This window comes from Dreissena polymorpha, chromosome 2, assembly GCF_020536995.1.
Source record: "Dreissena polymorpha isolate Duluth1 chromosome 2, UMN_Dpol_1.0, whole genome shotgun sequence".
Taxonomy (NCBI): Eukaryota; Metazoa; Mollusca; class Bivalvia; order Myida; family Dreissenidae; genus Dreissena; species Dreissena polymorpha.
This window is the reverse complement of record NC_068356.1, coordinates 28,023,398-28,036,649: the sequence shown is the minus strand read 5'-3', so window position 1 is coordinate 28,036,649 and position 13,252 is coordinate 28,023,398. Positions and strand designations below refer to the sequence as shown.

At 37.3% G+C, this 13,252-nt stretch overlaps 2 protein-coding genes across 2 annotated transcripts; both read right to left on the bottom strand.

The window, feature by feature from the left end:
• Window positions 1-4,405: 4,405 nt before the first annotated feature.
• LOC127869625 (uncharacterized) lies at window positions 4,406-6,871 on the bottom strand. Its single transcript, XM_052412282.1, has 5 exons — window positions 6,708-6,871; window positions 6,291-6,476; window positions 6,091-6,168; window positions 5,733-5,779; window positions 4,406-4,415 (listed from the first exon to the last, which is right to left on the bottom strand). Exons 1-5 carry the CDS (start codon window positions 6,738-6,740, stop codon window positions 4,406-4,408), a joined length of 354 nt encoding a protein of 117 aa, XP_052268242.1. The 5' UTR covers window positions 6,741-6,871.
• A 102-nt stretch (window positions 6,872-6,973) lies between these two features.
• Window positions 6,974-12,922, bottom strand: LOC127866359 (protocadherin beta-14-like). Its single transcript, XM_052406839.1, has 10 exons — window positions 12,787-12,922; window positions 12,306-12,495; window positions 11,972-12,091; window positions 11,326-11,511; window positions 10,947-11,079; window positions 10,145-10,336; window positions 9,645-9,770; window positions 8,317-8,499; window positions 7,542-7,665; window positions 6,974-7,028 (listed from the first exon to the last, which is right to left on the bottom strand). Exons 6-10 carry the CDS (start codon window positions 10,277-10,279, stop codon window positions 7,009-7,011), a joined length of 588 nt encoding a protein of 195 aa, XP_052262799.1. The 5' UTR covers window positions 10,280-10,336; window positions 10,947-11,079; window positions 11,326-11,511; window positions 11,972-12,091; window positions 12,306-12,495; window positions 12,787-12,922; the 3' UTR covers window positions 6,974-7,008.
• Between the last annotated feature and the right edge of the window lie 330 nt (window positions 12,923-13,252).

Below are 13,252 nucleotides of genomic sequence, written 5' to 3'. Positions count from 1 at the left end.
GAGCCCCTATCAAATTGGTGAGAAACAATTAAAGTTAAAGATGTACATCAAACAAACAAAGCAACAGTGAGAAACATATCAAAATTAAAGTTGAACATCAAAAATAATTGTCAGAAAACCCTGTAGGGTTTCTGTCCATACAGTGTAGGAATCGTCCTGTTGACTGTCTGACAGCAGGGAGTTTCTGAGGGTGATCTGACCAGTGGTATCAATGTTAAAGAACATCATGTCCGGGAACACGCCTACTATCCTGTACACCAAGTTGCCCTGAAATGGGATGTACACTCGTGTACACTATTAAATTCTTATGCTAGTACATCAATATAACTTCATACTAAACAGCTGGCAAATATTTAAAAAATCTAACAAATTTATTATTAAAGCAGGTGCAGCAATAATGCAGTGATTCAAAGGTATAGCACTGACATGTCAATTTGATGGAAAACAACCAACATAATAAATCATAAGAATATAGTACTAAAGTTAAACATTCTTTTTATTTCATCAAGGTCGAAGTCATCTTCAATTTAGTTCTGGTCATGGGAACAGAATGAAACTTGATAATGGTTTAAATGAGCCTCATTTTAGAAAAACTAGGCTTAATGCATGTGTGTAGTGTTGTCACAGATTAGCCTGTGCAGTCTGCATACTGTGCAGTTCGCATAGGCTTATCAGGGAAAACAATTTCCGCTTTAATGGAATTTTTCATTTAAACAAAGTATCTTCTAAACTGAATATCAAGTTTAGGCGGAAAAAGTCGTCCCTGATTAGCCTGTGTAGACTGCACAGGCTAATCTGGGATGACACTACTCACCTACATTAAGCCCAGTTTACCAAGTCCAAGGCTGAATTCACTTACCTTCTGGTCACCATCTGTGGCATCCACATTGAACACATTGCTTCCTATCAGTGCAGTCTCCGACACAGTGACAGACATTGGTAGGTTGAGCACTGGATTCTGGAGGTCACGAGGCACCAGAACAATCACCTGACCTGTGGAGAACTTCTCGGGCACACCATTGTCACTCACTTGTACAGTAATCTGAAATAGACAAGTTCCACAGTTTATTCATACTCTGTGCATGGTATTGTAACTGGTGACATATTCATATGGAACATTTTGTCCATAATGATATAAAGCGGAAAGTGAATTTGCATTAATAAGATACAAATTAAACAGTTCAATGTTTATTTCTAGTCTCATTTATAAGATGGTTTGTGTTTAAAAGAGACCTCCTTTAAATGAAAATTCCATAAACATGGAAAGCGTCTTCCCTGATTAGCCTGCACAGTATGCACAGGCAAATCTGGGACAACACTTTACCCACATGCATAAAGCTCCATATTTCAAGTGAGTGACTTATTTGTATTAAATCAAAATGAACATATAACATGATTTGCCCACACCTCGTATCTGTCACGGAAGAGCGGGTCATCCAGGAGGCTCTTCCTCAGAGTGATTAGACACGTCTTGGGATCAATCTTGAAGAACTCTTGGGCAACAGCAGTACCAATGATTGAACAAGTTGGGTTTCGCTAATAACATGAACAAATGACTTTAGCACCACAGTTTTAGTGTAGCAACAATAGTAGTTTTAGACAATTTGTGATTATACGTTTCTGTTTTATTGATAAATATCATACATTATCAAAGTAAGTATGAAACTATGCATACAACCAAATAAACCAGGTATTCACTTAATGAATTAAAGATCAAAAGTTCTCCAAAAACTAAAAAAAAATCTGTAAATATACTCTTGACCATTAATCAGCTGTTGCGTCTGGTAAAAATCACTAATGCTGACCAGGTCTTTGAAATTAACCAGGTATAAAACTTCACTTACACTATCTGGGTCTGTGACATTGACCAGGTATCCCCATGAGTGTACAGGTGAGTCCTGACTGGCATTGATGGTCACTGAAGGTGGCACCACACGCGGCCCGTTCAGGTTGCGCTCAACGCTCACTGTAACTGTTGCCGTGGATCTCACGGACGGGACAGCAGAGTCGTAGGCAACAACCTTGATCTGTTGTAACATTTAACAATAAGCAGTCCTTAAATGATGACACTATAAAAAAGCCTGTGGTAAGAAAACAAATACCAGCAAATACTGCAAATATAACTTGTATTTTATAATGTAAGTTTGTAAGTTTTACTTTTGTTAAATGACAAAAAATCCAACAAACAATTAAACAAACTTATTTGCATAAATTATGTATTGTTTGGCAAGTTATTATATTTTATATTATTATATAAAATGCCTTATTGAGGCTTGCTTTCTCTAATTAATGACATGACATTGAACATCCCTGTGTAATATCATACTGTTTATAATATAATTGCAATAAATGGACACTTACAATATATGGATTGGTGCCGAGACTATCGTATCTGAGGTCATTTGTCTGGGTGATGACCCCAGTGGTGTGGTTCACTTGGAAGAAGTATGGGGACGGGAAATCTCCAATCAACTCATATACTACCTGGCCCTGTTAAGAAAAATGGGTTTTAACCACAAAAAATAGTCAAAAGTGTTGTCTCTGATTAGCCTGTGCTGACTGCACGGACAAATCTGTGATGACACTCACGTGCATGCATCTGACTGCACAGACAAATCTGTGATGACACTCACGTGCATGCATCTGACTGCACAGACAAATCTGTGATGACACTCACGTGCATGCATCTGACTGCACGTACAAATCTGTGATGACACTCACGTGCATGCATCTGACTGCACAGACAAATCTGTGATGACACTCACGTGCATGCATCTGACTGTACAGACAACTCTGTGATGACACTCACGTGCATGCATCTGACTGCACAGACAAATCTGTGATGACACTCACGTGCATGCATCTGACTGCACAGACAAATCTGTGATGACACTCACGTGCATGCATCTGACTGAACAGACAAATCTGTGATGACACTCACGTGCATGCATTAACTCTTTCAGTCCGGGAACTGAATTTTGAAGGCCTGTGAAAACAGTTTGGATCCAGATGAGACGCCACAGAACGTGGCGTCTCATCTGGATCCAAACTGTTTGCTATTCTGATAGACTAAGTATTCTTTTAAAAAAAATCGAAGAAAATGCTAATTTTAGAAATTTAACAGACAACATTTTAGCAAACGACAAATTTCCCAGCATGCAAAGGGTTAAACCGTCGTTTTCCCAGAGAAAGGCTCAACAACTGAAGTTTTCACAAATATTTGTTCAACATTAAATTTGTAAGGCTTTTAGGAATGGCTGAACATTATGTTGATTTAATCCCAGCATCAGTGAAAATTAAACAAAATAATGTGAAACCTGAAAATATGGACTCTCATGACTGTATAACTTATCAAATATTATCTAGCGGTATATTGGATCACTAAAAAGCCTTTGGTGCAAAGCAAATCTTACCCTAACATCAGGTTTGGGGGCGTCCAAGTCGATGATGGTGGAGTTGGGAGGCTGATCCTCCCTCACTTGTCGGATATAGTTGCCAGGGGGCGGCACAAACACAGGGGGCTGGGCACGTATCACATTGATGTTGACCAGGGCTGTGTCTGTCTGAGGTACAGGGAATCCACCATCGGATACTTGTACAGTGCACTAAAATACATGAAGACAATGCATTATTTAAACCACTCCGCAATCTCATTAGGGTCAGTGCATGGTAAATGGCTTTCTCATCTATGCAAACTGCGATCAAATTAGAACATGGGCCTATAACTATGAACCTTAAAAATCTTAATTTTGAATATCATGCTTATTTAAAAAAAAAAGTTTTGTGAGTTAAAGATACAAGTAAGTATTAATAATTATTAACTTCATCAAACTTGCCACTACATTCAACTGGAATCGTTACCTGGAAATTACCAGTTGTAGATCGGAGATCTGTGTTCACATAAATTGCTCCATAGTTGTACACACTGGACTCAATACGGAAAGCCGACAAGCATCTGGCATCCCCAAGGATTGTAAACACAAGCGGATCCTGTAATGAGAAACAAAGAAAGTGTAGTAGTTAAAAAGTTCCCATCACAGGTTCTTAAAAATATTATTTCTTATATTGAAGACTTATTTTAAGCAATTTTAACCTAAAAATCATTTATGAAGCAAGCAGAGATATTGCATGAAACTAAAATATAAATAAAATCAAGATATAGTTGCACCGCAAATTCTATTAATTAATAAAGGACAATTACTGAACACAGACAGAATAAAACTCCACTTACATTATCAGCATCTGTGGCATTGATCAAGACAACCTCCTTTCCAATTGGATCAGTGTCATACACTTTTACATCATAGGCATCGGCAGCAATTTTAGGTGGGTAGATGTTCCTGAGCACGCTGACAGTGATGGTCTGGTAAGAGGCACGAGTGGGGTGTCGCCTCATCATAAACCTTCACTTGTAACTGCAACACATAGCTTATGTTACATCATACACCTTCACTTGTAACTGCAACACATAGCTTATCTTACATCATACACCTTCACTTGTAACTAACACATAGCTTATGTTGCATCATACCCCTTCACTTGTAACTGGAACACATAGCTTCTGTTACATCATACACCTTCACACAAAGCGAATCCATTTACATCTCAGATACACACTTTTGATACATTTGTAGTCCCTAAGAAAATCAAATATAATTACAGACCTTTCTTAAACGATCCAAGTTTAAAAGGCCTCATTTCCAAACTTAAGATACTGAATAGCAGCAAGCAGCTTAAAGCCTGAAAACCCTGCAAGTCACTGGTTGTATATGCCATTAGTGTAAGGGTTATGTTACATTTATTGCATGTATAAAGAAAAACATGTTCACTTGTAACTGTGCTACATAGCCAAATTGTTAGAATTACTGTGTGAGAACAGAAACACATGCTCACTAAATTACTGCATTTGTACTTTGCTTCATTTTTTTTCATAAACACAAAAATCTTAACCTCTAAATCAAATAAATATATCAAACATTATATACAACATTCTCATACAAACATATATAACAATAGTACATTTTTACATGTTGTGGTAACCACTTAAAAAGATTGTAACTGGAGGAATCTTTTTGAAAGTATGCACAAAACAAACAGATTGACTTTGACTACTTACTCTGTACTCAAGGAGATCACCATTTCGGAGTGACCTGTTCACAGAGATATCTCCTGTTGTGGGATTGATAACAAAGAAGTAGTTGGCAGGTGGCAACCAATCAGCTCATATCGCAGGAATGGATTCCTCTGTTATAAACATAGCAGCATTATAAATATAATCAACAAATGTTTAATTTATCATTTTGAAAGTTTTAAGTTTATTTCTCAACCTATTTTTTCATCAACACATTGAAAGTTACCCAGTTTATTTGTTGATTAAATAAAATAAACTCACGAAAGAAGTTAAACATATACATGTACCAAACTACTTGTGAATAACCGTTTGACTGTAAATCAGGAAGAATAAATATTTATCATAAAAAACATATCCTCAGCCCTGCAACCTGTTTTATTTTTCCGAATTCACTTCTATCACAGAACCCAAGAATAGTTTTAACAAACAATTATGAAATGACAACACGATTTCATGTAATACTCACTCCTGAAATTGGATTTTGTGCATTCACCTCGGAATATACTCTTCCCAATGGGCGTGTCTTCTGGCACATTAGTGGCGAAGGGTGGGCTGAAGGTGGGGCAGAACCGACGCGTATCACCCTGAGAACCACGCTCACATCACGGGACCTGGCTGGGAGGCCATCATCTGTCGCTTCACACGGAACTGTGGGCAACAATGATGATCTCATAATTATTGTTATGATTATTTGGTTGCTAGATTATACATATTCAAAATAAATGAATAACAAACTTTCTAAAGTAATAAACAAATGCTACACTAAGTCTTCAATATTTAATTCAAGCCACTTTTAATTAAGTGAATTTCTTTTTTACTGCCATAAACATAATTCTATGTCTAATAATGTCAATCCCATGTGATGCTTTCATTTCTGCTGTAACCTGCCAGTTTGCCATGAACTTACCGAAAAGCTATCGACTGTGCTCTCAGTCAGTGGTTTCTCAGGTAAATGACACCTGTGCTTGGCTCAATGTAGAAGAACTGGAATTAATTTGGTTGAGAGAGCCATCAATCATTCTGTAAGTGATTTGGTCCTGAAAAAAAAAATAAAAGCATTTTAAAAAAAGACTTTTGAAATGCAGTCTTAGGCACTCGAGATAAACAAAACATCAAAGGAAATATTAAAAGCTTTTGCAAGATCTTGCAAGATCCTCACATTATCACGTGTGTCGCGGGCTGTTATATTGACCACACTGACAGCAAGCTGATGGAACTCGTCTATCTGCTCATTGTAGCTTGCTCTGTCAAACTCTGGGAAACCTTGGTTACGAAGCACTGTAATCTGTACTTGAGTTCTTGCTCTGTTGTCAGGCACGAGGGAATCATAGGCGTCAATGTAGATCTGAAGTAGAACATACATGTAACAACTACACAGGACATTCATACTGTTTGATAATTAGAAAATAAACCAACATCAAATGTCTAGATGACAGTTCATACTCTGATACTTAAAATAAAAATATATAGTGATAAATTATTGTTTTAGTTGTTTTTGTTTTTTCTAAGATTGCTTTTACAGTAGTAAAATGAGTTAAGAGGTAAAAAAAACAAGCAACAAATGAAAAATACTTACAGTGTATAAAGATCTAGCCAGAGCATCATCCATAAGATTGGTTATGATGTAAACTTGTCCAGTTGTGCTGTTAACTCCAAAGAAATTATCGCCCGGATATTCGCCAACCACCTCATAGACAATCTGACCTCTTCTGTCACCATCCCTGGCTGTGACAGCACCAATCACCGTACCAACGGTCGAGTGTCCTCGGTTGCCATGGAGATGATGGTGTTTTCTGGCTCGAAGACTGGACTAAACCGGTCAATTTCGATGGTTAGTTTCCACGGAGGACTGTGCAAACTTTTCTGGGGAAGCGTTGTCACGAGCCTGAACGTTGATCTGATACAGAAAAAACTATCTGATCATTACTGGTTTTCAACACTTTACCACTTAGATACTCATTTTTATGCATGTGTAGTCCTTAAGAAAGTTGTATTCAATTTAAGATCTTTTTCTACTAGATACAAGTTTTAAAAAAGTCTTCATTTTCAACCCCTAGTTACTAATGAGCAGCAAACAGCATAAAACCTGAACAGACTGAGAGTTTCTCACAGGCTGTTCTGGTTTTATGCTGTTTGCATTGAGGCATTTTTACTTTGCTTCTGAGTGGGAAAGGGTTAATATAGTTATGAAATAATGTATTACTGTATTTTGTATTTATTTGCTTCATATACAGATAATGAATATACCCTAATTTAGTGTGATTAATGCAGCATTTGTTATTAGATCCATGTTTGTGCTATACTAAATAAAATCATTCAAAAACTGCACAAGTATAGCAGGTTTATGCCAACATCTACCAGCATGCAATAAAAAGTGCTACATAATTTTTTTATTCAATACTTGACTCACTGTGAAGGATTCTCTGCGCGCTGGGAGAGTCCCTTAGTAGTACAATGTTTCCATTGTCAGAATTCACCCTGAAATAGTCGGCAACTTCAGGTAGATTGCTTCCCAAACTGTACGTCACACGGTCCTGAAAACAACGTCAAAATTACACACTGACCCAACATTGAATAATAGTTCAATGAACTTAGACATTGAACTGTGATCTTGACATTTACTTAGGAGCATGATATTTTATGCAACACATTGTCTTGTCATTGGGAATAGTTATTGTAAGAAATGCTAGAATCCTTTAATGCATTTTGAAGATACAGAGCCAAAACTAAATTTATTATTTTTGACCATGAAATGTAACCTTGTTCTTTCTATAACCAGCATTGGACTTGTCAACAACACACTCTGTGGTCAAGGTGAATATGATAATAAGTAATATTAAATACATCCAGGCATTAACCCTTTGCATGCTGGGAAATTTGTTGTCTGCTAAAATGTTGTCTGCTGAATTTCTAAAATCAGCATATTCTTCTATTTTTTTTCAAAGAATACTAGCAGAATAGCAACAGTTTGGATTGATCATCCTGATGAGACGCCACGTTCTGTGGCATCTCATCTTGATCCAAAATGTTTGCAAAGGCTGAAAGGGTTAAAAAGCAACAGAGTAGAAACAAGGTCTTGGACAAAACAACCCAACCAAAATAAAGCGCCAGTGCTAAATGCCTGCTTGGGGGTCATTAAAATAAGAATACAAATAACACATTTATAAGGTCAATAATAGACTCACATTGTCAGCATCAGTGGCTGAGATGGTTGCAACAATTTTTACAGGCAGGTCCCGCCATTCAAGATTACTTCTGTATGGATTGGCGGTGAACACTGGAGCATTAGCGTTCTGATCATGTTGACTCTGATTGTGTAGGAAGCCATCAGGTCTGGCAGTTCCAAAGTCATACACGACCACTGTCAGCTGTAAACACAAGCATTTATTTAATCAATAAAAAAGGCAAATTTGCCAGGATACTTAAACAGAGCACTGCTTTGCGGGGCAGATCGCTCATCTATTTTCTTTTAAAGGTGAAGGGACCTATCTAAATTTCAATCCAAAGGAGGGAGGGGTGGAGTGGAGAGGGGTGTATAATGTAAGGGTGTGTGGTCAATTATTACATTATCTTCGCAAAAATGCAAAAAAATGCCAAAAAAAAACATGTTTCAAAAAAAACAAATTGTTTGGGGGGGGGGGGGCAACTTGTCCTTGACTGTCCCCTTATGATAGTTTGCGAGTGTTCCAAGTATGAAAGCAATATCTATGATACTTTAGGGGTAAAGTGGACCAAAACACAAAAACTTAACCAATTTTCAATTTTCTAAGTATAAAGGGCCCATAATTCCACAAAAATGCCAGTCAGAGTTACATAACTTTGCCTGCACAGTCCCCGTATGATAGTTAGTAAGTGTTTGCAAGTAGGAAAGCAATAGCTTTGATACTTTAGGAATAAAATGGAACTTAACACAAACTTAACCAAATTTTCAATTTTATAAGTATAAAAAGGGCACATAATTCTGTTGAAATGCCAGTCAGAGTTACATAACTTTGCCTGCACAGTCCCCTTATGATAGTTAGTAAGTGTTGCAAGTATGAAAGCAATAGGTTTTATACTTAAGGATTAAAATGGACCTAAACACAAAACTTAACCAAATTTCAATTTTCTAAGTATAAAAAGGGCACATAATTCTGTCAAAATGCACGCCAGAGTTATCTAACTTTGCCTGCCCAGTCCCCTCATGATAGTTAGTAAGTGGTACCAAGTTTGAATGCTATAGCATTGATGCTTTATGAGAAAAGTGGACCTAAACACAAACTTAACCGGACGCCGACACAGACGCCAAGGTGATGACAATAGCTCATAAGTTTTATTAAAAAAATAGATGAGCTAAAAATAAAAAATGTTAAATAGTTGAACTCTAGTATTGCATGCATGGAAAATGTACACTTTTAGTAATTGTGTACACTTTTATCAGAAATGTTATCACTTAATATAATATTTTGAACAGCAATGTAAGAGAAGTTACAGTGGGGAAGGGACACCACAGATTCCACAATCACAAACCTACATTATATGCAGGAGCTTTATCCCTCATGAGGTTGCTGGCAACAGTGATGAATCCTTTCTCGATATCAACGATCTCAAACAGGCCGGGCGCTAAGCCCTCTCCGTACACCTGGTAGTGAAGAGCACTCTAAAAAGAAAAAAAAAGAATCAGGGGTGACTCTTTCTACTTTTTATTGTATTTTTCAGTTGAAAATAAGTATCCTTATAGTGAAATCCAGTTAAGGTGGAAAGTGACATCCCTGATTAGCCAGTGCTCACTTCACAGGGTTAATTTGCATGAAACTTTACACACTTGTATTTAACCTATGTTTTCCTAAAGCACAGCTTACATAGTTTTTTTCAGAATAAGATTGCTTCCAAAATTGGCTAAATATAACAAACAAAATCTATTTAATGGCGGTGAGATTGTTTTTCAAAAGTGGATAATGCTTTAATGCAATATTCAGTGTTGTTCAATCAAAACGAGCTGTTTTGATTGCGGTTTATGCCATATACTCTTACCCCAGGCAAAAGGTCTGGATCTCGTGCGTCAATGACATATATACGTTCTCCAATCGGTCTTCGTTCATCAACAGTGATCTCCCTTTCAATGTTCAGAATGACTGGTCTCTGGTTACGCAACACCCTGACTGTCATCTGTTTGGTTGAGGTCTGCGTATCAAACTGGCGGTTATCCCTTGCCTCGATCAGGAACTAAAACCAGCATGAGCCAATTTAAGGCAATTGAAATTGAAACTTTACCAATACAGGCCTTGATCAGAAAATGAAACAAACATGTGAAAGGTATTTAAGGCAATTTTAAATGGATTGATGCATGCCTCAATTAGGAACTAAAACCACAACATGTAACTGGTGCTTTTCAAGCAGTTGAAAATATATCAATATTGGCCTGGGATTAGGAACTAAAACCCCATCAAGTGTGCAGTTCAATAAGGACATTGATAACTGTTAAATAAGCATGCTTGAAAAAAATATATTGACTGATTGGGGCAAAAAGGTACCATGTGCCTTCTAATTTCAATGTAAATACATGGTACCTTTTGCACCAAAGGGGCGAATTATGTTAGTTGGTATTAAACAAAAAAACAACAACCCTTCTTTACTACATTATACAGGAGTGAGCAGAATGCACACTTGGGTATTCACAATGATTACACTACTTTTACAATGCAGTTGTCACGTTTATCCCTTGCTGAATTACAATATTACAGAACAATGCTTCCAAAACTAAATCTGCCAATATATGTACACTGAACTACCACCTCATCGCCAATTATAGCCACACAGAGTGTTGCTATCTTACCACGTATGTGTCATTCAGTTGGTTGAGGGACAGTGATTTCTTAATGTAGAGCACTCCAAACTGGCCCTCCGTGGCGATGAAGAAATACTCCTGGGCCAGAGGGTTGGGTAGAGATTCTGTAGCTCACACTGTCCTATAAACAGATGGATGGGTCACCAAATCGGATGCAACATTCTTTCAACTTTTATTCCCATAAACAATGATTTTTCATGGAACAAATTGAAAAAACACTACAAATGGCTGTATGCAATATCCTACCTAGTTAACTAAAGAGCAAGTGTTAATACTGTTCAGTGCACAACAATTGTTTAAATTTATTAACACAAAACTTTTAATGCCAATAATCCTCATTCACAAGCATGTTACCATAGTTACATACCCCATCTGGATCAGTGGCACTGACACGGTATATCTCGTTAAAGAGCTGCCGGTATTCGTTCACTTCCACGAAGTATGACAGGGTGGTATCAAACACAATGATGTCACTGTTCCGCTGGACGAAGATATACATGTACATCGTGGCACGGTTGGTTGGATAGAAGGAGTCATATGCCTGCAGCACAAGCTGGAACAGAACATCACAATGTTGTAAAAAATGACTCATTATTATACATCTTCATTATAATAAGGAAATAATGTATTCAACGTATTATCTTGTGGGTAGTTTGGAAACACATGACACTGGTACAAACCAGACATGTGTTGGTAGGACTCTAAGGCTTATGCATTCCACTTTTGTCTGAAAACTACACAAATGTCCAAAAAAGTAAAAGAAACATTGGAACCAAATATGGAGATTTGCCAGTTCACATGCTGGTTATATTTGAAAGCTTCATCACTCTAGCTCCAATACTCTTCCATGTTATGCAAAACATACATTACTCTGCAAGTTTAAAGATATATGTAAGTCTGTAAGACGATGTACATCAAAGCTCAACAGAAAGATCTCTTTGTATTTAGATGAGCTTTTAAAAAGGACTTTATCAAATATCTAAATGCTTATGATAAATAAAGCCAGCAATTACTCTGAACACTGTGTCCCTTGTTGTTTTGATGTCCTTGATCAGGTTGATGAAGCCAGTTGCCCTGTCAATGCTGAAGTAGGCCATCGCATTACCATCTCCCACCAGCTCATACACAATTGTCTGCAACAAAGGCAATACAAAATTGACAAGAGCGACATAAAGTACACATGTGTAGCAAGGCAAACCAGCCAACCTTGGAACACTGACCAACTGGGTGATTGCAGTATACCCAACAAACTTTATCTGTGGGGATATGATACAAAATCTGCATTATTTATGTTACTTTTTACCCAGATGTAGGACTGTCGCTATGAGGTCTGTCAGTTTCACATACCCCTTTACGATCCCTGTCATCTGCAAACACTGATGACACAAACGTATTAGTCAAGTGCTTGTCGGTAATGGTCTCATTCTTCTGAGGTGGTGAGAAGACAGGCGGGAATTCGTCTCGTTCACACAAATATTGTCACAGACAAGAAGGCAGACTTTGGAGGCTTGCCCTGGTCATTGGCGATCACTTGGAACTAAAAAAAAAACACAATTAACATCGTAAATGCTGTCATTTTTCCAACATTGTCTCTATTATATATTCAAAACAAAAGTAAAACAGTGGATATGTTAGTATTTTTTGTCAATTTCCATGTCTTCAAACTAAAATAAACAACTTGATATTTCTTTGTACTAAAACCAATAAAGTGAATGCTTAAAAGGAAATTGGTGTTTGAAATCTGTTTAAAACTCTTGTGTTAACATTCAAACAGCAGTTCTGATTGTCTTTAGACATTAGACGCTTTTTTATGTTTATAAATATGTACCTGATACTGGTTGCCATATGGTCTGCTGTCCCTCAGATCGCTGGCCACTGTTAGAATGGCTGACTGTTCATTCAGGTAGAAGAACATCAGCGTACCATTGGTGTAACCGGGAGCAACAGAGTAGCTGATCACGTCCTGTAATGAAATGTACTTGATTTGATTATGATATGGGAATATAAAATATTCTCAATTATGCTGTTGTTCAGAATGCATAAACTTGTGCAACTCAAGAAAAAGGAGGGGATTGAAACTGGAGCCAGTGACACGTTCACCTACAGTTGTAGCAAATTCTAATTGACTTCAAAATAGAACAAGATGTGTTTGTGAAACACTATGTCCCCGTATATGATGTTTTGACTTGAAGGATGACCTTGACCTTGACCCCTTCACCACTCAAATGTGCAGCTCCATGAGATACACATGCATGTCAAATATAAAATTGCTAGCTTCAATATTGCAGAAGTGA

Bases quoted from the DNA above. Each gene is read 5' to 3' on its own strand.
- LOC127869625 (XM_052412282.1), bottom strand. From the start codon at position 6,740: ATGGATGATGCTCTGGCTAGATCTTTATACACT. The intron at 6,477-6,707 runs GTAAGTATTTTT...GTTCTACTTCAG, and splicing joins TGGCTAGATCTTTATACACT to ATCTACATTGACGCCTATGA. The intron at 5,780-6,090 runs GTGTCATTTACC...TGTTGCCCACAG, and splicing joins CTACATTGAGCCAAGCACAG to TTCCGTGTGAAGCGACAGAT.
- LOC127866359 (XM_052406839.1), bottom strand. From the start codon at position 10,279: ATGACAGTCAGGGTGTTGCGTAACCAGAGACCAGTCATTCTGAACATT. The intron at 7,666-8,316 runs GTGAGTCTATTA...CGTTGTTTTCAG, and splicing joins CAGCCACTGATGCTGACAAT to GACCGTGTGACGTACAGTTT. The intron at 7,029-7,541 runs GTGAGTCAAGTA...TTTCTGTATCAG, and splicing joins CGCGCAGAGAATCCTTCACA to ATCAACGTTCAGGCTCGTGA.